This window comes from Cyanistes caeruleus, chromosome 5 (genome assembly GCF_971803275.1).
Source record: "Cyanistes caeruleus chromosome 5, bCyaCae1.hap1.1, whole genome shotgun sequence".
Taxonomy (NCBI): domain Eukaryota; kingdom Metazoa; phylum Chordata; class Aves; order Passeriformes; family Paridae; genus Cyanistes; species Cyanistes caeruleus.
Window position 1 is genome coordinate 55,968,042 of NC_141705.1, and position 23,580 is coordinate 55,991,621.

Below are 23,580 nucleotides of genomic sequence, written 5' to 3' on the forward strand. Positions count from 1 at the left end.
GAATGCAGTTTTGTTCCTAGGTACCACAACTGAAGAAGGCCCATTAGAGCACGACTGTGTAGAAGTAACAGAGTACACCTATTCATCAAGAGAAGACCTGAAAGACATCCCACTGGAGCAACCAGAGTGAGAGCTATTCCCAGATGGAGGCAGCTTGGTGCAGAACGGGACCAGATACGCTGGATATGCGGTAACAACAGTCAGTACGATAGTGGAGGCAAAAGCATTATCACCAAATCCATCTGCCCAGAGGGCAGAACAGGTTGCCTTAAGCAGAGCACTAGAATTAAGTGAAGGGAAAAGGGTAAACATACAGACTGGCTCAAAGGATGCTTTTGGAGTAGTGCATGTGCACAGAGCACTGTGGAAAGGAAGAAGACTACTGTCTTCTCAAGGTGCACACATTAAACATCAAGATACAGTCCTGCAGTTAATAAAAGCAGTACAAAAACCTGAACCAGTGGCAATCATGCACTGTAGAGCACACCAAGCAGGAAGCTCCAAAATTGATGAGGGGAATCGAAAAGCAGACTGAACAACCTAACAAGCTGCTTGAAAAGTGCAAACTGCAATGGCACTGATACCTTTAAATATCTCAATTCAATTTGCCTCCAAAGCCAAAATATTCAGTAAAAGACAAGACACTGAGACATTTGCTAGATGCAAAAAAATTCAGAAAGGTGGCATGTCACTGCACAAAGACAAATAGTGTTATCCCCTTGATCACGAGAGAAGTTCTAGAAATTAAACATAACAAATGTCATTGGGGTGCAGAGGCAGTGGTACAATTGCTAGAGCAAAACTTAATCTTGATATGGATGCTAACAATGGCAAAATCAGTAATGTCAAAATGTGAGATCTGCTTGAAAAACTACTCAGTGGCTAGACACAGGCATAGCTAGAAAAGATTAGGATAGGAATAGAATCAGGATGATGCTTGGCAAGAACCCTCCAGTGAAGTGAAATTTGGGTGAGCCCTAGAGTCTTTGCTCGGTCCTGCTGCAAACAATCAGAATAGAGAAACAGGTCAGGGAGATAGAATAGAATAGCAAGAGTCACCTGGGAAAGATTAAAAAAACTAAACAAGCTATTAAAATTTCCTATCCTGAAAGAGCATGGAGTGTGTGAGTTTTTTAAAGGGATGAATTGATCATTGCTGTGTCCACATCCCAAATGTAACTGCATGTGATAGAGTGACATTTAAGAAATAAAAGAGAAACACCTAAAGAAGTTAAAACTGCTGGAGGCTGTTGGGAGTTTTTGTCCCGGCCAACAACTGGCCATTTCTAAGAATTGACAGGAGTTTTGACCACTGAAAAGTGAGATCAACCTGTGAACATCACCTTAAGACCTAAGCCTGGGAATTTCTTTGTCTCTTTGTTTCCTGGCTGTGAAAGGTAACAGAGCTCCAGCTGGCCTCCTGTTCCCCCACCCAGCCCATGCGGCCCGGGCAGGGGCTGGGCTGGGCCTGCCGCAGCTCCCGGCCAGGAGATGGGGCCTGCGGGGCTTGCCCTGGGCTCTGGCCAGGCCAGGCCGGTCCTTGGCTCGGCTGCACATTTTGCTGTGACTGAATTCATGAGAGACTGACGAGTAAGGCAAAAAAAAAGCTCTTGACCTGCGGTGGGCTGAGACAGTGACCACACTCTCCAGAGCAGCCATGAAGAAACTTCCATCGCAGACAGCTCCAACCGTTGCTCCGGCAGAGATCACAGAACCATCTACAAAGCCTGGGCAAGATTTTAAGCCTTTCTTTAACCAAATGAGACTTGCAGATTAATCCTTTTGTTCCAGAGAGAGAAAGAGAGAGTAATCAACATGTAAAGAGACTTTATCAGCTATCAGAGACAGTAAAGAAAGGAATTAAGTGTCAGAAGAGGTAGAGAATAAGGAGTTGCTTTAATAAGCTGAAATATTTTTCTGTTAAAGCTATGGAGATGGACAATAGTGTTCTGAATAAACTCCTTTAATTCATGACAGAGTATATTAGGAGGAATAGAGTAGTTCAAAGTGTGAATTTTGAGCAAAAAGTAAAGTGATTGTGATACACCAGTGAGGTGCTGGAACAGAGGGAGAGAAGCAATAGTTCAAGATTGGTAGCTTTGTAGGGGCAAAGAGAAAACTTCTGTTTCCAGAGAAGCTCACAGAGACAACTGAAGAGAACTTTTACTTTTGAATAACTCATCCTTCAAAATGACATCCCTAGACTCATTTGACCCATAACACACCTCAGAGTGATGGGAAATGGGAGGAGACAATTGATGGCGGATTTTCCCAGGCATCTGGCATCAGAGAAATAGAAAGCTATAACAGAAATAGTTTTCTTGTGAAAAACTTCATAGATTAGCAGAAGAAGACTCTTGTTTCTCTATGAAGACTGATGGGAAGACTATAGCAAGAAATGGGACTGTTGTAAACACCAAAACTTTTTTTGTCTTTATGCTGTCATGTGAACAAGAGAAGAGTTTGGTAGTGGGGGGAAAAACGGGTTTTCTGGAAGATTTATCCTGGTTTTCTTATTCTTGTAGTTTTGTTGATAAACTTTCTTTATGTTGCTATATTTTATATATTAGTAAAGGCCTGTATGCACAAACCAGCCTTTGAAATAAGTCGTGATATTAAGGGCTGAAATCCTTGAAACTTGCCTGCAGAAGAGAGAGTAAAGCAAAACAATATCCTTGTGTACAAGGATAAGAATGTAAACCTGTGTGTGTTAGCCAATAGTAGCTTGCTCTGCCCGCAGACCCTGTAGAACCCTATAAAAGGTGTGTTAATAATAGAAATAAACGACATTCACAATTACTTCTGTGAAGACTGGTGAACAGCTCGGGGGTCTTTCAACATCTGGCGCTCCGACCAAGGACACCCCTGCGGGCAGAGGGGCTTTGGAGTCAGCGGAGTGGATCTGGGCATTAGACGTCGCGGGCTTGGATCGGCACCGGATAGGCAGCCTGAGCGCGGTGAAACGCTGAGCGGTAGGACGTGGAAAGTCAGGCGGCTGGGGGGGGCCCAGGAAGGCAAGGGCGTGGTAGAAGGGTCGCAACCTTCCCCCTTGCGGGTGGCCGTCAGCATGGAGGCAGAGTTTGCGGCGGTGGATAAACTGCTTCTCTGCATCCTCGTTAAACGAGGCGAAGCAGCCCAGGAAAAGGACCTGGATATGCTCATTATATGGGCTAATTGTCATGGGCATTTGCAGTGCTCACACTGCTTTTTGCAGTGCAAGAACGGACTGATATATCGGCTCTGATATGGGAAATGGCAATTACGGAAAAGAGCAAGGACACTCTGTCTCTCGGTTGAACTTGGCAGATTGCAATTAATACCTTAAAAGACAGAAAAGCGAGATATGCTGAGGCTGTGAGCCCCGTAATTCTACCTGCGTCACAGCGGCAGATGCCTTTACCTCCCACTGCTGGACAAGCACTCCTATCTATGCTGCCCATGGAGAGAGAGCGGGAGAGTCAAAGAGAAGAAAATAAAGAAAAAAAAAAAAAAAAAAAAAAAAAAAAAAAAAAAAAAAGTTCCACAGCGAACGCTGAAACAACGAACAGAATCTGTTCAGTTATGGCAGGATGTGATACAGCCAGAAATATTTGTTTCATTTTTGGAGTCACTTTTAGCATTACAATCTTATTAAAGTTCCATCTTTACCACCCTGGAAGAAAAGAAGCCAAATTTAGATTGGTTTCCACCCGAAGCAGGGGGACATGGGGGAGCACAGAGGTGGGCTCTGTGAGAACAAAGGCACCCTGGGGGCAGAAGCAGCGCAAGAAAAGTTCCAAGGCCATGCTGATAAGCTGCAATGATCGCCGTTGTTAGCACCTGGCCATGAGAGACTTTTCGTGTAAAATCGCCTGCTTTTGTAAAATCGTGCCCTTTTTTCCTCTATCGGCAAACAACAAGAGAGATTGAGAGAAAAAACTGCATTTGTTAAAGTTAGCTTTGTGAGGTTTTTCTTTTCCTTTCTCTCCGTTTTCCTCGCTGCAAGAGTATGTAGAGAATGTGAAGGAAGATAAGAGCAGAACTGCAGCAGCAGCAGGGTGGGCAGCTCACCCCCCTGCTCCCTCTCTAAGAAGAAGCACCCAGATAATACCCAGTTTGTTAAAAAGTCATAATTTATTGGGTTTTCAAAATGTTTTTATATACCATTGTAGAGTTAATCTTGTGTTTTAAGTAATTATGAGTTTATGCAATTGCAGTTTTTAGGATTTTACTAGAGAAGTTACTGTGATTCTTTGAACGTTTAAAAAAAAAAAAAAAAGAGAGAGAAAAAGTGTTTAACAGAAGTTGCCTTGCAATAATTTGTTTTAGAACCCAAGTTTAAAACATGGTGTGATTTACAGCTTCTAGGAAAACCTTCCAATTAATGATATCTACAGAAGAGATTTATGGTTTAAAAAATAATTAGTTAAGAGAACTTTACTGTACAAGACAAAGTTAAGTTAAAGTATATATTATCTATTTGCTTGTTTTTTCCACAATTTTAATAAGGTAATTTTAATGTGAGTCCTTTTGTTATATAAAGCACATATAACTGGATATACACCAATTTGGATTTTGGGTTTTAGTTTAAGAATTGGACTTGATGTTTCTGAAAAAATGTAAATGTAGTACTTTTGAAAAGTGCTACAAAGCTGGATGGCAACTCGCCAAATTCTGTGTTGTTGTGTTTTTTCTCTAGAAAAACTACACTTTCAAATCCTAACCAATTTAAGCATATACTAGGCAAATTCCTGTTATGAATAAGTATTTTTAGTAACATTTGCAGTTATTGTGGGTTATTCTCAAAGCTAGATGACATAGAATTGTGATGTATTTGTTACATTCTTATAATCTTTGTAGTGAATTCATGTTACTGTTATATTGTGTTTAAAAAGTATATATCAAACTTTTAGTTGCTTTTTGTACTAACAGAATAATATTAAGTTATGATTTTATTTAATATAGATTAAGTGTTAATAGAATTAAGGATAGTTAAGTTTTATAATGTTTAGGCTTGAATGTTTTTAAGTTAAGTTTTCTAACTTAGATATTCTTTTAAGGTTAAGTTTGTTATTTCCTTTTGTCATATATAATTATTGTTAAGTTTAAATATTGTTTAATTTAAATTGTTTTATGTTTTATTGGAGACACTTGTTTAAACTGAAAAGTATAGTTATTTTCCTAGAGATATGAAGACAGCCACAACTGAAACAGCAGTGATGGAACACTGGTGAACTCCTGCTTGTGGATAGAAGGGAATGCAGTCTGTGACACCCTTGACTTCATCAGGAGTTCTATTGGTTGTCACAATCTCTGCAGTTTTGTTTGTTATAGCTTTCATATTTTTCAGTGTTTCCAGAATTTTAAGTAAGTAAGTATCATCGCTGAGGATCAGCTGCCATAGGAGAGGCTTCAAATTAAACCAACTGCTGCATGGTTTAATTGGTCTGGTACCTGAGGCTTCTGATCATTTGATTTGTACAAATGTATTTTAACAGTTTGCTGTGCTGTAAGCATCTCATAGCTGCTACTATTGAGAACCTTGTTCTAGAAATATGTTAAGAGGCATCTTTCCAGTTTAAAGCCAGGCCCTGGCCAAGCCTTGACTTTACCTGGAGGGAACGTTTGCCAACAGATCCAGATGTTTTCTGTCCCAAATCAGTATTTGAGTCACTTTTTGACTCAGCAATTTGACCCTGTTGATATGACAGCTGGATCAGTTTTGAAGTGGGCTTGGAGAATCATTTCCAGAGGTGATTACCCAATCCTTCACTGATTGTTTTGTTTCTGTTTGTTTGCTAACTATGGGATGCTGGTGCAGTGTTTTAGTAATTAATAGTAGTTTTATATTACATATGTTATTAATAATGTTTATGATTTAATTGATTTTTAACCGGTATAAGTTCTTATTAATTGTGTATATGGTTTTGTGTTGCTGTTGATGTTTATAACAGAAGTACATCTCATTTTATTTTTTTTTAAGAAAACGGGGGAAATGGATGCCCTAAAAACATTTGATTAGTGTAATTCATTAACTTCAAGGGGAGAAGTGCCTGTGTTTTGTTGGCAGGTTCAAAAAGGTCACCTGTCCATCTGACCAGACTGTCTGCCTCTGAACACATGAGATCCAGTGAACAGAGAAGTCATCACACGGCCTTGGTACTCCAGACATGGATCAGAAGTGGACCTGTCAGGACACAGTTGTGTCTGAACACTACACAGACAGTTGCCAACAGAACTTTTATGTCGTTACTATGATGTTATGTCTCTACCAATTTTTCAGGTATCCTTTGTTTCAAGATTTAGAAGGATCTGAAGAACAACTTGAACATCAAAACCCTCAGTCACCCATCAGCTGCCAGCTGACATCACGGGAGCAGTGAACGTTCCAGGACTGAATCGTGTTAGAGAAAAATTCTGTAGAAGATCTAAGAAGTGTAGAGACTCCATTTAACTGTATATAAAGCAAATTGTAGTTGTGTGTTTACCCTTTCAGCAAATTGCTTTCACGCTTAGACTACATATATACCAAAGCACGTGTGTTAAAAGTAGTTATATAATAGGTTAAGATAGTTTAGCCTGTGTAGTAATTGTTATGTTAGTATAAAGTATAAGTATTCCCCCTTCAAGAGCTAGTGTAAGCATCTTTGAAAGTTCATTTGACAATTGGAGTTTTAGCTGTAAGTTTGCAAATATGGTGTCATTTGCATGGAACAAACTGCTTATGGTAATTGTGTTGTGTATAGTCCCAACCAACTGTCTGCTAACTAACATCCAAAAGAGGCAGAACATGTGGGTCACTCTGGCACACTGAACTGGCCAAAAGTCAATGTGTCTAAGCCTAGCCACACCTGGAGATCCTTTTGCGCCTGTTTCGTAGGAGTCCCTGAATGGGATCCTCCAGCATTTAAAGATTTAATTAGTAATGAAACTCAACTGAATCGATTGGCAATGTTGCAAGAGTGCAATTGCACTGTTGGCTTCACATTAAGACAACCTGAAGCCTGTTGGCAAGCAAAAAATTACCAAAGTTCTCAATGTTACAACCCTCAGAAGAATTAGATTTGTTAAGTTCCACCAATACCTCAGGTGGATGGATAATGTTTGAACCCTCGACAAAAAGTCATTCTAACAAAGTAATGTAGCCCTGAGCTACAGTCAACCCTATAGCTGATCTCGTTACTGCCACTGAAAGTAAAGCCTTTGTTTGTGGTGCAGTCTCACAGGACAATTACCAAAGCGATTACCTAGTTCCATCTTCCTAATCTGTGGGGATAGGGCATGGAATGGGATTCCTGCTAGTCCACATAGAGGACCCTGTTATCTTGGGAAACTTAACTTTGTTCCACCCAACCTTACATCAATTGTTGAATATAGCTAGCAAAATGAAGAACATCAAACAGTCAAAGCAAAGCCTGAATGAATTAAAGTTTAGCCACCCTAAAAAGGCTCGCTTGTTGGACTAAGGAAGGATTGAATTTGACATCCACAATGTTAAGTGAGCTTTTAGCCGATGTGAGTAGTGTATGTCATGCAATATTATGAAATCGAGCTGCAATGGATCTTTTGCTCTTGGCACAGGGACGTGGTTGTGGGGAGTTTGAAGGCATGTGCTGCTTGGATCTTACTGATCATTCAGCTTCCATCCATAAGCAACTGCAACAGCTACAGGATGAGTTACATGCCCTGGAGGAAGATAGTGACCCCATTGGAAGTTGGTTTGCCAGCTGGGGCAACACCGGATGGTTGAGGTCTCTTGTGCTAGAAGGGGGACAGACTTTACTTATAATGTTAATTGGGATGACAGTCTAAGTGGTATGTTATCTTATCCAAAGCCTGGTTTGTGCAAAAGGAGAAAGGGGGAATTGTTGCTATATTTTATATATTAGTAAAGGCCTGTATGCACAAACCAGCCTTTGAAATAAGTCGTGATATTAAGGGCTAAAATCCTTGAAACTTGCCTGCAGAAGAGAGAGTAAAGCAAAACAATATCCTTGTGTACAAGGATAAGAATGTAAACCTGTGTGTGTTAGCCAATAGTAGCTTGCTCTGCCCGCAGACCCTGTAGAACCCTATAAAAGGTGTGTTAATAATAGAAATAAACGGCATTCACAATTACTTCTGTGAAGACTGGTGAACAGCTCGGGGGTCTTTCAACATCTTTATTCCTTTTAAGTTTTAACCCTGTTTTGCTCTTGTTCTAATCCATATCTCACAGCAAGACATAAGTACATTTTCTAGTGATTTTTTAGTTGCTGCTTTAAAACCAAAACATTTATTCGGTGAGTTGGGCGGGAAACGAAATTAACAAAACTAAACCACTACACTGCAGATGGAGAATATGACATTAATCAGTTGCAACAAATAGAGCATGGAGCACAGGAAGAGCAAAAGGATTTGACTACAAGTTGGTTGGGCAAAATCTTCAAAGGGTTAGGCTGGAATGTGAGTTCATGGATTAAGTCTATCATTGAGAGTGTGATAATCTTACTAATTGTATTCTTAGCAACTTGGTTCATTTACAGCATCTTCAAAGGAGAAAGGAAGAAGAAAAGGTCCTGGAACCAGAAAATAATGAAGGCACTGACACGAGATCCACAGCCACCATCTTCTGGTTCTCCAGTTCGTGACAACGTTTCCAGGACAATGTTTACATCCATCTAGGACTTGAAGAACATCAAGTATAAACTCAGAAACAAAGGACTGTGTCAAGTGAAAACATTTCCACTTATAGTGAAGTAAAAATGATTTCAAAGGGGGGAATGATAGTAAAAGGTTTGAAAATCATAGAAACTTTGGGGACTTAGAAAGAAAGGCAAGATTGGCAAACCCTGGGAAAAGTAGGCCCTGAGACATGTTAGGCCTTGTGCTTGCTAAAGGTCATGGGAAACTGCACTTGTGCAATCAATAGATGATAAACGATACAATTGTTGATGTGATTATTGTTTAAAGAAGATGAGAAACAATGTTAGGGGGTTGAGCTGGGATCACAAGAAATCCATGCTTGGGTAAAAACAATGCATACAATAGAACAATGGAAGTTGAATAATAAATATGTAAGTTACAGAACGATAGAGTATAAAACCATGTTCAACTCCAAATGAAGTCGGGTCAGATTTGGGTATGTGTACCCCTGACAGCCAGAGCTCTTCAATAAAGCACCTTCATAGAATCATCCTGTGATTATGTGTGTTCCTGAACACTAACATCATGATTTCAGTGCTGAGAAGATGGAGAGAGGAGCAGGTTGTGCACACACCAAAGAAAGCAAGTTTCTTGGAGAATAAGTGGGATGTTAACAAACTGCTGCATTTAGTGTTGCAAGGTTTCATTCAGGTTAGAATCTGGAGGCTTTTGAAGGAATGTGCATTTGAATGGATGAAGTTGGTTCCTGACTTGGAGCTGTTAGCAGTACACTGTGTTGTAGCTCCATTTCCTTCAATTACAGCAGTTTAATCCAAAGTTACATTGAAGAGAAATGCAATTGCCCAGAGATCTAATAATTGGACGTAAGAGAGGAGAGAAAATGCCATGTGTTATATAAAAGTAAAAAAGAGCCAAAGGCAGATCTCAGGTCAACAATGCAACAGGAAATTCGTTGTGCCATGAAACAGAAAACTCAGATGACCAAACTGAGCTAAGTCCTCTAGGTGTTAAAATTTGGTTATCTGTGTGGACATGCATCCTTAATTTGGGTTTTTCATTTTTGTCTTGATTGTGTGATTTACCTGCATCCTCAGTCATACTTCAAGATGTCTTAGTATTGCCATGTTTAGGCAGAGGTAGTAATAAACAAGGTTCATTGTAGTCACTAATTATGATTTGGTTTGATCTTCATAAAAAAAACTAAAACATTAGCATTAACCTGATAAAGTGATCTTTTGATTTTTCCTATTCATGAAAACTACTTGAGTTGTCAAAAGTACTCCAAGATAACACTTCCACAGACACACATCAAATGATGTACTTACAGGGTTGCCATGAAGTTTAGACCAAAGTTTTCTGTTTCTCATTATTGCTAGACTTTGAACTTCCTGGTGGATGCAATGACAGTAAGCAGAAATGTCTTTTTAAATAGCTATATTCGTAGGCGACATGCTATGCTAGGAATTTTCATTGAAAAGAGCATTTAAAGAAAGCATTTATGGTCAAGTAAATTTGATCTTAATTAACCTGCAATGAAATGGCACTCAGTTGATTTTGTAAGAAGTTGAAACCAATGTTGGTTTGGCTCAACAGCATCAGCTGAGGCAATGTTCTTTTAAAATTGTGTTGTTTTAAAATTTGTTTTTGATCTTGGTGCATAGTTGTCAGCAGAAGGAAAAGCACATTTTCAGCTCATTCCATCATTGATCTGGAGGCATAGAAAAATTGGGGTTTTTTGAGCTTCAGAAGCCCAGAACAGAGAGACAGCATATTTGCATTGTCCATTTCTCATATTCAGTGCTTTGGCACCCATCCAAGGAGCTTAATTATTCATATATTAAATGTATAGTTGGAATTGCTTTAGCATCTTAGTATTTTTATCTAAAGCATTGAATCTCCTTTAGGGTTTTTTCAAACAATGGAAGAGTCATCCCGACCCATTCTCCAACACTTGATACCTAATTACCCAAAAAGGATGAATTGTAGTAAGTGAGAAAGTTTTGTAAGAAATGAGGCTCCTCGTGTAGAGCACGAGCTGAACATATCCTTGTGCTCATCTCCACAGCACTGGATCAATTTCCACCGTTCTCCCCACACCAGAGGGCACCCAGCCAAAGGGAACAGGGGCTGAGGAGCATTCCTGCATCTGGCAGGGCTCAGATGGCTTCCCTGGTGCTCTCAGGAGCCCCAGCCCATCCCTCTGAACACAGGTCCCATGGCAGAGTGGCTAGAAGGAAAACTGATTATTAATTCTGCTTTTTTTGCTATGGCACCTTGGAGAGCAGAGCAGGGCCTCAGGAGGAAGGTGCTGACCCCAGGAGCAGAGCAAAGCTCCTCAGCCCTGTTGGGAAGTTCTAGTAGAGGAGTAGTTCAACACCTGACAAAGCCAAGATTTCAGAGACTTGAATTCAGGATCTAAATGGTTAGATAGTTGGAACAGTTTGAAAACCAAAAACTCCAGCAAATTTTGATTCTGTTTTAATTGCTATTTATTTGGGTTCAAGTTAAAGCAGTCCCATAAGAATTAAACCAGCCAGAGACCAATAAAAATGGAGGAGGAGGGTTAAGGAAGGGTTTAAATTTCTTTTTGCTTTGGGGAGGTGTGGTTTGTTGTGGGTTCTTTGGGCACAGGAAGGCTCCAGTGATGCTCAGGTGCCTGAGGCTGAAGGCGGCGGGAGGCGCAGCTGTGCCCGTGAGGCCGCGCGTGCGGAGCTGTGTCCAGCTGGGCCCAGCAGGAGCGGGATGTGCCTGTGGAGCAGGGCTGGAGGTGGCCCTGGGGATGTGTGGAGGCCTGGGGCAGCTGTCCCGTGCAGCCAGGCTGGGAGAGCCGGGGCTGTGCAGCCGGGAGAGGAGCAGGGGCTGGGGAGGCCTGACTGTGGCCTTCCAGTGGCCAGAGGGGGCAGAGAGCCATGGGGGAAGGGGAAGGTTGGGATCAGATGTTTGCAAGAGCTAGGAGGGTGCTGAGCCAGTGCAACAGGCTGCCCAGAGAAGCTGTGGATGCCCTGTCCCTGCAAGGTTCCACGCCAGGCAGGACAGGGCCCTGAGCACCGCGATGGAGCCAGCGGCAGCAGAACCAGGCCATGGCTGCGGTGCCTCCATGGCCTTCTGGAACTCCATGGGTGAGCAAAGCGCAGCCCCGTTAGCTGGGCATGGAATGTTGGCACCGGTTGCCAGGGGCACTCCTGCTCCCGAGGTTCTGTTGACACCGAGTATCTTGAGCCAGTTGACGGATTCTCTGCTGCGCAGCAGACGTGGAGAGTCCGTCTTCTCCATCCCGGCTGTGTACAGAGAGCCGTGTGTTGACATTTGGGAGTCAAATTGTGGACTGACTGAACAGGTGAGTGCAGACAACTCCTGAAAAGCTGAGTGTCATGCTGAGGGGCTGGTCTGGGCTGCAGCATGGGCTGCAGGTGGGCTCCAGTGCCAGAGTCAGGGACTTCCCACCTAGCTTTGAACAGGAACTGAAGACTTGGCAATGGGAGTCTTGGGGCATGGGGATATTCAAGAAAACTTGCATTCCAAATAGATAATCTCTCCTGTACTTTTCTGACAGGTTTGGAACAGCAGTTTTCAGTCACGCCAAATAATCGGCAGTGGGCTACCCAAAGGAGCCAAAGGGATTGATCCCATCCCTGAGGTTCCTTTTTTGGTGTTGGTCCCACTTTCTTTGCCGGTACTTTTAGATCAAAAAACACCATGAGCTCCGTAAGTACATTGCTACTCAATGCGGATCTGAATCTTGAAACATTTTATGGGCTACTTCTAGGAAGTATTTCAAGAGTTTGTAGCAAAAGGACAAGAATGGAAACCTTTGAAAACATTTTATAACATGGTGTTCTGGAATACTGAAAGTTTTGGATGTCTGTGGGTGTAAGCAGTAATTCAAAATGGCTTACAGTGTGAGCAGCAGCCTGCTAGAATTGGGAACTGCTCTCCTCATTTACAAGGGATTGGGACAGGCTCTTTCTTGGTGAGGCACCCTGTCGGAGTTCAGGGCTGATGTCTTTGCTCTGAGGAGATGCACTTAGGTGGGAATGGCCCATAGCACCATTGGATGCATATTGCAGCCTTTGCAGGAGTGTTTTGTGTATCCTTGTGTGCTGTCATTGGGGTGGCAAAAACCAAGTGCCATGTTCATATTAGTGCCACAGAAAATGCTAAGGCTTTGTTCTCTCTCAGGGTCAGCGAAAGCGCCCTGGAGAGGCGCTGGATTCCACTCCAGCTCAGAAACGGAGCAGGCTGATGCCCTCCAGAGCTGGTGGAACCTTGGAGACAGAGCCAAGAGAGGCTGGTAAGAAGAGAAACTGCTTCTGGAGGCTTGGAGTTCATTTGAATGTGTGCTTTTGCCAATTCCTAGGCCCTTTTCTGGGGAGGAAGGGAACCTTGGGCTTGAGGAAGCACCTGGTATGGCATCCCTAAACAACCAGCCCACTGACAGCTGTTTTGGTTTGTTACTGAACTCTGTCCATTGGCATCTAGTGGGAGATGAGCTGTGTAACAAAAGCCCCAAGTGCTGTTCAAACACCTGAATGGGTGCTCTGATGAGCTGGCAGTGACTTCAGCTGCCACAGTGGAGGTGGCAGGCTGAGTTTGGCATCTCCCAAGCTGCACAAAGATGAAGAAAAGTTAGTCACTAGCTGAAGCCCATTCTTCAGGGGAGCATGGACAGCATGGTACTGTAAAATTAGCATCCCCCATAGATTTGGTGTTTTTTTTCTCCTGTGTGCTAAACATTCCCCTATGCAAGAGGAATGATCTGTTGGTGTGCACCTCCCGTAAGCTGTTGTCATCCAACAGAACTTGTGAGGAGCTCAGGTGCTCTTCCTCTTGTTTTGCCCCTTCAGGGCACAGGGCAATGCTCAGCAGGACACATGAGGCAATGCACAGAGGACCATGCTCCCTGTGGACTGCTGAGGGCAAAGCTTGAGTGAAATGTTGGACACATTCCTGAAAAAAAGACACCTTGGGCACAGGGAATCCAAGCACAGTCTGTTCCACGGTGGCAGCCCATTGCATTCCTCTGCAATCTCTGACCTCACTTCTAACCTTCTCTTTTTCAACTGCTGAAGAAGTCATAGATCTCACAGGAGATTCTCCACAGTCCGAAGTCACCACAATCAGTGATGATGAATCTCCTGTGGTAAGTAGTGAGTGGCACACTCCTCTCCATGTTGCATCCATAGGAATTTTCTTGCCCTCTGCAATCTTACTAAGTCCCCTGGCCTCAAAGGTTGAAAGATGGCTCTGATTTAGCACTTTAGACACAGTTCCCAGTCAACCCCAAACACACTCCCAAACACATCAGCATGCCTGAGAATCAGTTGAAGAGAGTGGATGAAGAACCTAAAAGAGGTTGTTGCTTCAGTGATTCAAAAGAGAGCAGAGGAAGTCTTTGATTTGAAGAAGTGTTTTAGCTGCAGCATCAGTTTAAGGTCCCCCTGTCACTGAGGTGTCAAAAGCAACTGCAGCTGACTGGGGTACACACTAATTCTCTTTCTTATTCCCCTAAGTCTTTAAAAGGGGCACATTTGGGATTTTTTCTTTTTACCCTACTATTTTGAAAGAATATGCTTTAATGCAGCCCTCAGAGCAGTGTGTCTGCTCAAATCTGGGATGCCTCTACTGCTGTGCAAAGCAGACACGTGCAGCAAACATTGCATGGCAGTTATATCCTGACAGGGTTGTTCTTGAACCTGTGCAAAGAAAAGGCCTCAAATTTCACAACACACTTTGCATGATCCAGCTCCTCTTACACCAAGCACCAGAGCAGGTTTGGGTCTAGGGGTTTGTTTCTCTTCAGTAGCTGTTCCTCTAAAAAGTAGTGCTCAGGCTATCACAGGTGAACTTGCCAGTTGGAGGGAGAAAGAGGCAAAGAAACAGCTCTGGCCCAAATCCAATTAGGGAACTGAAATGGGGGAGCAGGAAGGGTCAAGTTCCACTGCTTCCTAAGTGTGTCCATTTCTACCCCGTTCTACCCCTGCAGCAGAGCCAGCAGCAGCCACGTCTTTCCAGGGCCTCGGAGAATTCACCTGAGCCACTGGAAAGGAACGATGGAGAGGAACCAAGAGAAGATGATGGGTATGTGAGAGAGAAAGTGTCTATTAAAACTCTGATTTCATATATGTGGTAGAAAGAGGTTTTTGCCAAGCCGTAGTGTTCTGCAGAACTCTGTGCAAATACTTCAGACCTGGAATATAGTGGTCTGCCTGGAGGAGAATTAAAAGAAACCCAGCAAAATCCAGCAGAAACCTTCCTTCCCTGTTTCTGAAGCCACAATTGAATTTAAGAGAACTGCTTGACATGCTGAAATGCTTGCAGTACATAAAAATTCTTGCAATGATGGTGTTTCTGGGCGAGAATGCTTCTTATTTAGAACAGGGGATGTTTTGAGTACCAACATTTTCTTTCTTGGCAACCCTTGGTGGCCAGTGAAAGAAATGGCTGTGCGTTTAAATGACTGTATGTTCTTTTGGTCCTCCTCTCTCTAGTGATTGGCTGCTGTTTGAATTTGATCCTCCCTATTGGTCAGATGAGGACTCCCAGGTGAGGATGCACATGTTCTTGTCCTGCTCTGTGGGAGGGAAAGGGGCAGAGGGGGAGCTGCACAACTCACTTGTCTTAGGTGGGTGCCACGGGCAGCGGGCTGGAAGCACAGCCCTTGCTGGGAAGCTCCAAGTTGTCCATTCCTGCAAGTCCCTCCTTGCTGGTGTTCATAGAGGGAGGAGCCCTTGCCAGGATGGCACTGGCAGGGCTGTGTGTTCCTTGTAGTTCTAGCACTGACTGACAGACTGCACATACTCCAAGTCCTGTTTGCCTGGGGCCAATAGAGCAGCAAACTGGAATTCCTTCCTCCCAATGCCTGGTATGCTTTCCATTCTTCAGCATCTGGTCATGCAGCAGGAGTGTTTAGAGCTGTGACTGCAGAAGTTGCCCTTTTGGGGGCTAAGGCAAAGAAAAGGTTCTAGCCCAAATCCAATCAGGGAACTGTAAAGGGGAAGTAGGACAGAGTTGATTTGAGTGGTTCCTAATTTGCCTCCATTTTTACCCCACTGCAGTACAGAGAGCAGAACCAGCAGCACTCTCAGCTTTCCAGATTAGCTGAGAATTCAGCTGGGCCCCTGACAACTCCTGATGAAGAGGAACCAAGAGTTAATGATGGGTATGTGAGAGTAAAATGTCTCTCTAGATTCTAATTTCTGGTAGATGGTAAGAACAGGTTTTGCCACACTTCCAGCTTCTACTCAAGTCTGTGCAGAAACTTCTGACTTGGAATATAGTGACCTATCTGTCAAAGAAGCAAGTAAAAGAATCCAAAAAAACACACAGCAAAATCCAGATGAAACCTTTCTTTTCCTTCCATTAAGTCATGGTTGAATATTTATTCCAGTATGGCTTGCTATAAGTTTCAAATGCTTACAGTACATAGCAGCTGGGGGAACAACTGTGGTGCTGGGCTGGGATGTTGCTAGAACAGAATAGGTGTTACCTGTTGGTAAGCCTTGGTGCCCAGGGAAATTCTTGGCTTTGTGTTGAAATGGCTGCATGTTCTTTCTGGTTCTGTTCCCTCTAGGGCACAGCCAGCAGATCCTGCTAGTCCTCTGACTACGGAGGATGACAACTCAGAGGAGCAGGACAGGGAGCTGAGTCAGCTGCACTCACAGGATTCCAGGGAGGCAGAGAATTCAGCTGAGCTCTGGCCAAGAGATGATGAGGAGGAATCAAGAGACAACGATGAGTATGTAACAGATGATGTGTCTCCCCAAAGTGTCATTTCTGACATAGGGCAGACACAGGGTTTTTGCCAAACTGTTGGATTCTGCTTGATTCTGTGGGAAGGAATCTGATTTGAACCATAGTGTCCTGTCTGGAAGGCAACTAATGGGAAAAAACCCCTAAAGCCCAGCAAAATCCAGGAGAAACATTTCTTCTCCATTCAGGAAGTCATTATTGAATGTTTCTTTACATTATGTGTTGTGATACACTGATATGCTTGCAGTCCATTAAAGCTCTTGCACTGACTGTGTTTCTGGCATGGGATGTTGCTAAATCAGAATAAGGGATTGTTTCAATTTCTGCCATTTTCTATCTCTATGCACTGTGAAATTGATGGCTGCATGTTCTTCTGGTTCTTCTCCCTCTAGTGCATGGACAGCAAGTCTCATCAGTCCTCCAAGTCCTGAGGATGACAACGCAGAGGTGAGGATCCACAGCCCTTGCTGGGAAGCTCCAAGTTGTCCATTCCTGCAAGTCCCTCCTTGCTGGTGTCCATAGAGGGAGGAGCCCTTGCCAGGATGGCACTGGCAGACCCATGTGTTTTTTATAGTTCTAGCACTGACTGACAGACTGCACATACTCCAAGTCCTGTTTGCCTGGGGCCAATAGAGCAGCAAACATTTTGCCCCAAATTCCTGTGCCTGTGCTTTCCGTTTCTCAGCAGCTGCTCATCCAACGCCAAGTGTTTAGGGCTAACGAGGGAAAGGAAGGTTCTAGCCCAAATCCTGTTAGGGAACTGAAATGGGGAAGCAGGATGGGGTGGCTTCAAGCGCTTCATAATCTCTCTCCTTTTTTACCCCATTGCAGGACTGGGAGGAGAGCCGGCAGTATCCATCTGATTCCAGATCAGATGAGAATTCAAACCAAATGCTGGCAGGCAGACTTCAACAGGAGCCAAGAGATCTAGAATTGTATGTGACAGATAAAGGGTCTCTCCAAAGTGTAATTTCTGATGCCATTTCCGTGTAGACACAGGTTTTTGCCAATCTTTTGGCTTCTACTTGATTCTGTTTGGAGAATTCTGACTTGGATCATAGTGACCTATCTGGAAGAGAAGGAATGGAAAAAACCCCTAAAACCGGCAAAATGCAGGAGAAATATTTCCTCTCTATCAGGAAGGCATTATTGTAATGTTTCTTACCTTATGGACTGTGATACACTGAAATGCTTGCAGAACATAAAAGCTCTTGCACTTGATTGTGTTTCTCAGCTGGGATGTTGCTAAATTAGAATAAGGGGTTACTTCAAGTTCTGCAATTCTATGTCTTGGTAACCCTCTGTGCTGAGTGAAATTGATGGCTGCATGTTCTTCTGATTCTGCTCCCTCTAGTGCACCGCCAGGAGGTCCCATTAGTCCCCCAAATTGGGAGGATGACAACGCAGAGGTGAGGACCCACATGTTGTTGTCATTTCTGATTTGTGGGAGGGGAAGGGATAAAGAAGTGCTGCACAACTCACTTGTCTTAGGTGGGTGCCACGGGCAGCTGGCTGGAAGCACAGCCCTTGCTGGGAAGCTCCAAGTTGTCCATTCCTGCAAGTCCCTCCTTGCTGGTGTCCATAGAGGGAGAAGCTCTTGCCAGGATGGCACTGGCAGACCCATGTGTTATTTACAGTTCTAGCATTGACTGATAGAGTTCTTTATTCACAATGCCTGTTGTGGTTTCCTTTCTTCAGCAGCTCTTTCTAACGTGAAGTGTTTAGAGTTAAAATAGCAGAATTTGCCAGTTTAAAAGAGAAGAAGGGAACAAAACAGCTCCAGCCCAAATTGAATTAGGGAACAGGAAGAGGGGAGGAGGGAGGAGGGTTTTCAGGTGGTTCCTAAGCTATCTCTGTTTGTACCCTGTTGAGAGCAGAATCAGCAGCAGCCACTTGGTTGTTTTCAGGGCAGCAGCTGTTTGTGCTCCTGCTTTGAATGTTCTTAAGCCAACTTGGAGGGTGATAGCCTAGCCTTGCTCACTCCTCTGCTAGAACTGCTTTCTGAGCTGAGGTTTGCATGCAGCACAGGGGGCTCACCCAATCTAATTGTATCTTCTTTTCTTTCCCTTCTCATGTGCATCAATGGAAGTTTCCTGAAGGTGAGTTGATGTTTGACACTTGGTAATGGACTTTGATCTAGAATGTAATCATGACTTTTGTTCTTTTCCAAGAACCTGGAGCAGCAGGGCTTGAAAGTGCTTTTAGGAAAAGGCAGAGGACAGGCTCAAGCTGCTAGCCAGTGTCTTAGGGAATGGACGCAATGTGTGTGTGGTGGCCTCTATCAGTCACAGTGGAAAATCCCTGCCATAAGAGTTGAGGCTGAATTGCAGAAGGAACTGGAATTTGGTGACACTTCCTACACTTTGAGTTAATTAGTGATTGATTAGTATCACATGGAGAATGGAATTGCAGAAGTCATTGATGCCTGCATTTTCTGAGAGTTAAAAAGCAAGCAGCATTTCTTGACCCTCTGGTGTTACAGAGCGGGCCATTTAAAATTGATCTCTCTTGAACTTGGTCAAGATGTTGCCCACAAAAACTGGATTGGTTACTGGGTTTGGTGCAACAGGTCAATAGTTGTACACTTGGGAGAGACATTGATTGTTTCTTTCAGTGCTGCACTTTCAGTCTGGCTGCTCAGTGCTATTTCACCTATCAGACACGCTCACTAGCAAAACTTCTATTATTTACAAATTTGAACAAACCAAGAAATTAGTATTGATTGGTTACAAGTGACACGGCCATTTTCCTAATTAGTCTTCTGTCTTCTTTTAGTTCCCAATTGTCTCACTTCTCCCTAGAATTAGTCCAGTCAGTCCATTGCTCAGTCTCTTCTTTTGGGCTGGGCAGTTTCTTGAGCTGCTGCTCCTTGAGTCGGTGGTCGCAATCTCCCCCTGCAGGAATTACTTTTTACCAGTCAAAGCTGATTTCAGGAGAGTTGGGTTTCTTAGTGGCTTCCTTATCTTGGGACTTGGGTTGGATATCCTTTTGGCCCCTCAGTTCTGCATTCTTTGTATCCACTCTCAGTGGGCATCCTTCTCCTGAAGCTTTCTTAATCTTCCCCTGGCTCTGAGCTCCTGGAAGCATGGCAAGGTCTGAAGCTTAACAAGGCAATTCTACCAACAAGGAATTTGTTTTTCTAACCCATGGGCATCACTGAGAGCTTGTTTGTTAGTTGCTGTCTATTTCATGGATTAAATCTCCCTTCCGGTTGCTTTGGCTTGGGCATACACAAGGATGAAATATATCAATACAAAAACATCCTTCCTTAAGAATGAAATATATTGATAACAAGAACATCCTTTCTTAAGAAATCTTTTACATGTTCTACATTTTGCATCCCAGAGAACTCCATCTTCAAATTACCTTAACTCAGGAGGGACATGATGACAATGTTTAAGGGGACAATGCTCCAAGTAATTTTGTAGTTTCCAGGGACTGTCCTTGAGAATCACCTTTTTAGCTGGGTGTAGAGTGAACAAAGCAAAGGTTTTGTGTTGCTCTGTAGCAGAGCAGTTGTCGTACTGTGTTAGGAACAACCAGAAGTACGATATGACTCTCTTAGTTGCTTTGTCCAAGAGAGCAAAGTTTATTATTCCACATCTTCTTTTATAGATGTGTTCCAGAAGGTCTGAGAGGTAAAACTCTCATTGGTCCTTAAACTTACACATCACTATAACTGGTGAATTGGAACAGCACTCCATGACTATTTCTTGCAAGGAAACAACAAGGATTCTAAACAGCACCTGCAAAGATTGCTGTCCTTTACCAAGGACTGCTTGGATTTTTCATTATGCTTTCTCAGGCCAGAGTGAGAAGCTTTGTGTGACTTAGTTTCACACAGACTGTGTGTTCCTGCTTGCTTTTTGCATTTAGCATCCACAAGTAGTCTCAATGTCTGGAAAGGTTCAGCCTTACTCTTTGAGAAAGTAGTTTGTTTATGATTGTTTTTATCCCAGATGAACAAAGTCCATTTAAAATAGGAACCATTACTGACTATTTCTAGAACTCATTTGAAGGGTAGCTCCAGGGAGAGAGAGAATAATAGATGTAACTTCTGAAAATTCAATTACAGTGCATGGAGAAGAACAGAGAACTGCTGCACTGAACAGCCAGGAACAGGTGGATGGCTCTGCTGATGGCACAGGAGCTAATGATGCACCTGTGGCTGATGCAGCCCCTGCAGAACACGGAGCAGAGGAGCATGCTGGAAGTTCAGCGTACGTATGGCTCATGCCCTACCAAACACGGAACTTTGTGCTTTTCTTTCTTTTCTCTGTAGGAATAAGTTCTACAGCTATGCCTGCTTTACCTCTGAAGCCTTCCCTACTCTACTCATTTCCATACTTCTCCTGTGTTGCATGATGATCAAATGATACCATTTGCATTTTGGGAGAAAAAGGCAGTCCAAGGCAGACACCACAGAACCTTAGAGATGAGAGTGGGGCTATGGCAAGGAAGGGCATTGGTCACAGCCCATAGCTCAGGATTGCATTTGCTTTTTCTGACAAGTTCTAGTAGCCAGGTTAGCTATGGAAATACTTCCATTGCTAGCAATGAGGCTTGGCATCATGGGGCCAGCAGGCAGCAGCTGGGCAAATTCCAGCAGAAATTCCCTGCTGGAATGCTGCCAGCTGGCTCCCTTTCTCCTGCAGCTGGAGCCATTCTTCCCAAGGTACACTTGCACACAGGCAGCTGTGCAGGTCCTGCTTTTATGGTCAGTGCTGGATGTCACAAGCCCTGATTTCTTTGCTTCTGGCATGGAGATCTTGCAGTTCAAGTTGGCTGCCTGCACAGTAAAGTCCCCGTTCTGCAGAGCAACAGCAAAGTCCTGCTCTAGGAGCGCTCCAGCAGAATAAGAAAGAGGCAATGCATTAGGCTGATTAGATTAAACCAGGCATCTGTGTCACTAGGGAGGACAAAGCACATGAGAATTATGATGGAAGGTTTTCTAAAGTGTCTTTTTGGGGGTGAAAGGGAAAGGCATAGGTTTAAACAAAGCTGGTGTGCTTTGAGCCTTTGGGAAAGGCAATGTAGGAGAGAAACTGAGTATGGAACTTTTAGGTGTCAGGTCTTAAACATGCCACCTCAAGGGCTTTCACTATTCCTAAGCATAATGCCTTTTGTCAATGACTTTGGACATGTTTAAGTTTTGGTGGTTCCCTCTGCAGGTGAACAAATCCCACCACTTGGTTCATATAGAAAAGGAATACTCTGTCCCTTCAGTTCCCTGTTCCAGAATGGAACTGCTCTGAAAGAACTCAGTGCTGCAGCATTCAACATTGACCAAAGGCTCCTTCCTGGGGCTGGATCTTGCCAGAGCCATGTTACTCTATAGTGTTAGAACTGGCTCCTGCAATGAATATTCCGGGCTGAATAGTTCCCAGAGGACAGCTGGATGCTGTAGTTCCAAAGCTGTTCCTGATGAGCCGCTGCAAGTCCAAGTTTCCAAACACCATGTGGCCAGTGCTAAAGACTGCTCTTACTTCAAATGCCAGAGCAGGGTGTCTGACTGCACCTTTCTCCTAGTGAAAACCAGGATGCTCTTTCCCTCGAGGCAGGGAGAGCCCAAATCCTCATTAAATGCAGCAAAGAGAGAGTTAAAGACAGCAGGCTTCTTCAAAGGAAATGGGCCAGGGCTAGTCAGTGCACTTGCATGATGAGCTGAGATTTTAGGTATCAATAATCATTGAAGTGAGATGATATTAACAGCTGCACGTTCTTTCTGCTTCTGTTCCCTCCAGTGCAGAGCCAGGAGTTGTCATTAGCTGTCCAATTTGCATGGACTATTACTCAGAGGTAAGGATGCACCTCTTGTCATGCTTTGTGCTTTGTGGGAGGAGGAAGAAGCCAAAAGGGGAGTTGCCCAAGTCAGCTGGCTGATGTGGGCAGCTGGCTGGAAGCACAGCCCTTGCTGGGAAGCTCCACAAGTCCCTTCTTGCTGGTGAATGGAGAGGGAGAAGCCCTTGCCAGGATGGCACTGGCAGATCTGTGGGTCCCTCCTGGCTTCTAACTGGTTCCAGATGCTCTCAAGTCTCATTTGCCTGCTGCCAATAGAGCAGCAAACTCCAATTCTTTCCTCCCAATACATGTGGTTGTTGTTTCCTTTCTTCCAGATCATGCAAAATGGACGACAGCTTGTGACAACTGTGTGTGGCCACGTGTTCTGCAGCGCGTGCCTCCCTGCTGCCCTGGAGAACACCGGCATGTGCCCAATGTGCGGCATGCAACTCGATCCAGGGTTGTACTTTCCAATTTATTTATGAGCGCTTCTGCTGGTCAGGACAGACTCAGGTGGACCTTGAAGAACAGGCGGTGCAGAGGCTTGCTTCTTTCTGTATATAGTTTTTTTCTGTACATAGTTTCATGTTTTCTGCGTTCAGTTATACATAAAGTTTTGATTGATTTAAATCTAGTCTGTCTGCTCTTCTGTGTTGGACTGTGCTGATAAACAGAGATGTTGTTTACCAGGTGGAAATCAGGCTCTTGGTTTGAGCAGTCACAAGCTCGTTCTTTTCATCACACCATAGTCACTGATTTGGGGGAAATGTGCTAAAGCCATGGGCTTTGTAGTTCTTGTGGCCAACAAATAATAATTGAATAGTAATTGTGGCAAATAAAGTGTGTCTTGTACAGGGAAAAGAAACAGGTGCTCTTTGGGATGCAAGGCCTTGTACTTGTCAGGCCACAATCTGGTGGATGTTTAGGTGCAAATGTCAGTGATAGTAAAAGGTTTTAAAATCATAGAAACTTTGGGGACTTAGAAAGAAAGTTAAGCTTGGCAAGCCCTGAGAAAAGTAGGCCCTGAGACATGTTAGGCCTTGTGCTTGCTAAAGATCATGGGAAACTGCACTTGTGTAATCAATAGATGATAAATGATACAATTGTTGATGTGATTATTGCTTAAAGAAGATGAGAAACAATGTTAGGGGCTTGAGAGGGGATCATGAGAAATCCGTGCTTGGGTGAAAACAATGCTTCAAATAGAACAATGTAAGTTTAATAATTAATATGTAAGATATAGAACAGAGTATAAAAACATATAGAATAGAGTATAAAAACATATAAAAACTCCAAATGAAGTCGGGTCAGATTTGGGTATGTATACCCCTGATAGCCAGAGCTCTTCAATAAAGCACCTCCATATAATCATTCTGTGACTATGTGTGTTCCTGAACACTAACATTTTGGCGACCCCAGATGGGA

The 23,580-nt window shown here is 43.5% G+C and overlaps 1 protein-coding gene across 1 annotated transcript; it reads left to right on the top strand.

Annotated features, from left to right (window-relative positions):
• Positions 1 to 11,479: 11,479 nt before the first annotated feature.
• Positions 11,480 to 22,785, top strand: LOC111928827 (uncharacterized). The gene is made up of 14 exons (XM_086889946.1): positions 11,480 to 11,962; positions 12,179 to 12,330; positions 12,805 to 12,916; positions 13,695 to 13,765; positions 14,609 to 14,703; positions 15,114 to 15,168; positions 15,681 to 15,784; positions 16,196 to 16,360; positions 16,767 to 16,821; positions 17,206 to 17,309; positions 17,729 to 18,473; positions 20,450 to 20,594; positions 22,119 to 22,173; positions 22,491 to 22,785. The coding sequence occupies exons 2-11, from the start codon at positions 12,322 to 12,324 to the stop codon at positions 18,015 to 18,017; spliced, it is 1,059 nt and encodes a 352-aa protein (XP_086746072.1). The 5' UTR covers positions 11,480 to 11,962; positions 12,179 to 12,321; the 3' UTR covers positions 18,018 to 18,473; positions 20,450 to 20,594; positions 22,119 to 22,173; positions 22,491 to 22,785.
• Positions 22,786 to 23,580: the final 795 nt, after the last annotated feature.